At 51.6% G+C, this 634-nt stretch overlaps 1 protein-coding gene across 1 annotated transcript; it reads right to left on the bottom strand.

The window, feature by feature from the left end:
- Positions 1 to 6: 6 nt before the first annotated feature.
- Positions 7 to 629, bottom strand: LOC115285141 (putative olfactory receptor 52P1; the record flags this gene model as incomplete). Its single annotated transcript, XM_029931507.1, has 1 exon — positions 7 to 629. A coding segment is annotated over one exon (623 nt), but the record flags the coding sequence as incomplete, so codon positions are not given.
- Positions 630 to 634: the final 5 nt, after the last annotated feature.

The following is a 634-nucleotide window of genomic DNA, read 5'->3' as shown; positions in this document are numbered from 1 at the left end:
ATAAGCATGACACAAATGTGTGTGGTGCAGGTGTTGACAGCTTTGTGGTGGGCTTCCTTAGAAGACAGCCGCAGTACAGCACGGATGATAAGCACATACGATGAGGCAATAGCTGAGATGTCCAGCCCAGCAACCAACAGGGCCACCACCAGACCATACATCCTGTTGACCGTGGTGTCCACACACACCATCTTCACCACAGCCATGTGCTCACAGTAGGTGGTGGAAATGATGTGATTTACACGAAAGGGCATCTTTTGGAGGAGGACAGGCACGGGCAGAATGAAAAGGATAGCTCTCATTAAACTCACTAGGCCAATGAGCCCAATGCGACTATTGGAAAGGATGGTGGCATAGCGCAAGGGCTCACAGATGGCCACATAGCGATCATAGGCCATGGTCATCAGAATGGCTGACTGCAAGGCAGAGAAGGAATGGATGAAGAACATTTGGACCAGGCATCCCACATAGCTGATCTCACTCTGGCCAAACCAGAAGATGCACAGCACCTTGGGAATGGTGGTAGTGGACATGCCCAGGTCTGTGAGGGCCAACATGCAGAGGAGCAGAAACATGGGCTTGTGCAGGGAGCGCTCTGTGCAGATGATGAAGATGATGGTGCAGTTCCCAAGGA

This window comes from Suricata suricatta, unplaced genomic scaffold (genome assembly GCF_006229205.1).
Source record: "Suricata suricatta isolate VVHF042 unplaced genomic scaffold, meerkat_22Aug2017_6uvM2_HiC HiC_scaffold_45160, whole genome shotgun sequence".
NCBI lineage: Eukaryota > Metazoa > Chordata > Mammalia > Carnivora > Herpestidae > Suricata > Suricata suricatta.
This window is presented reverse-complemented; position numbering and strand designations above follow the sequence as displayed.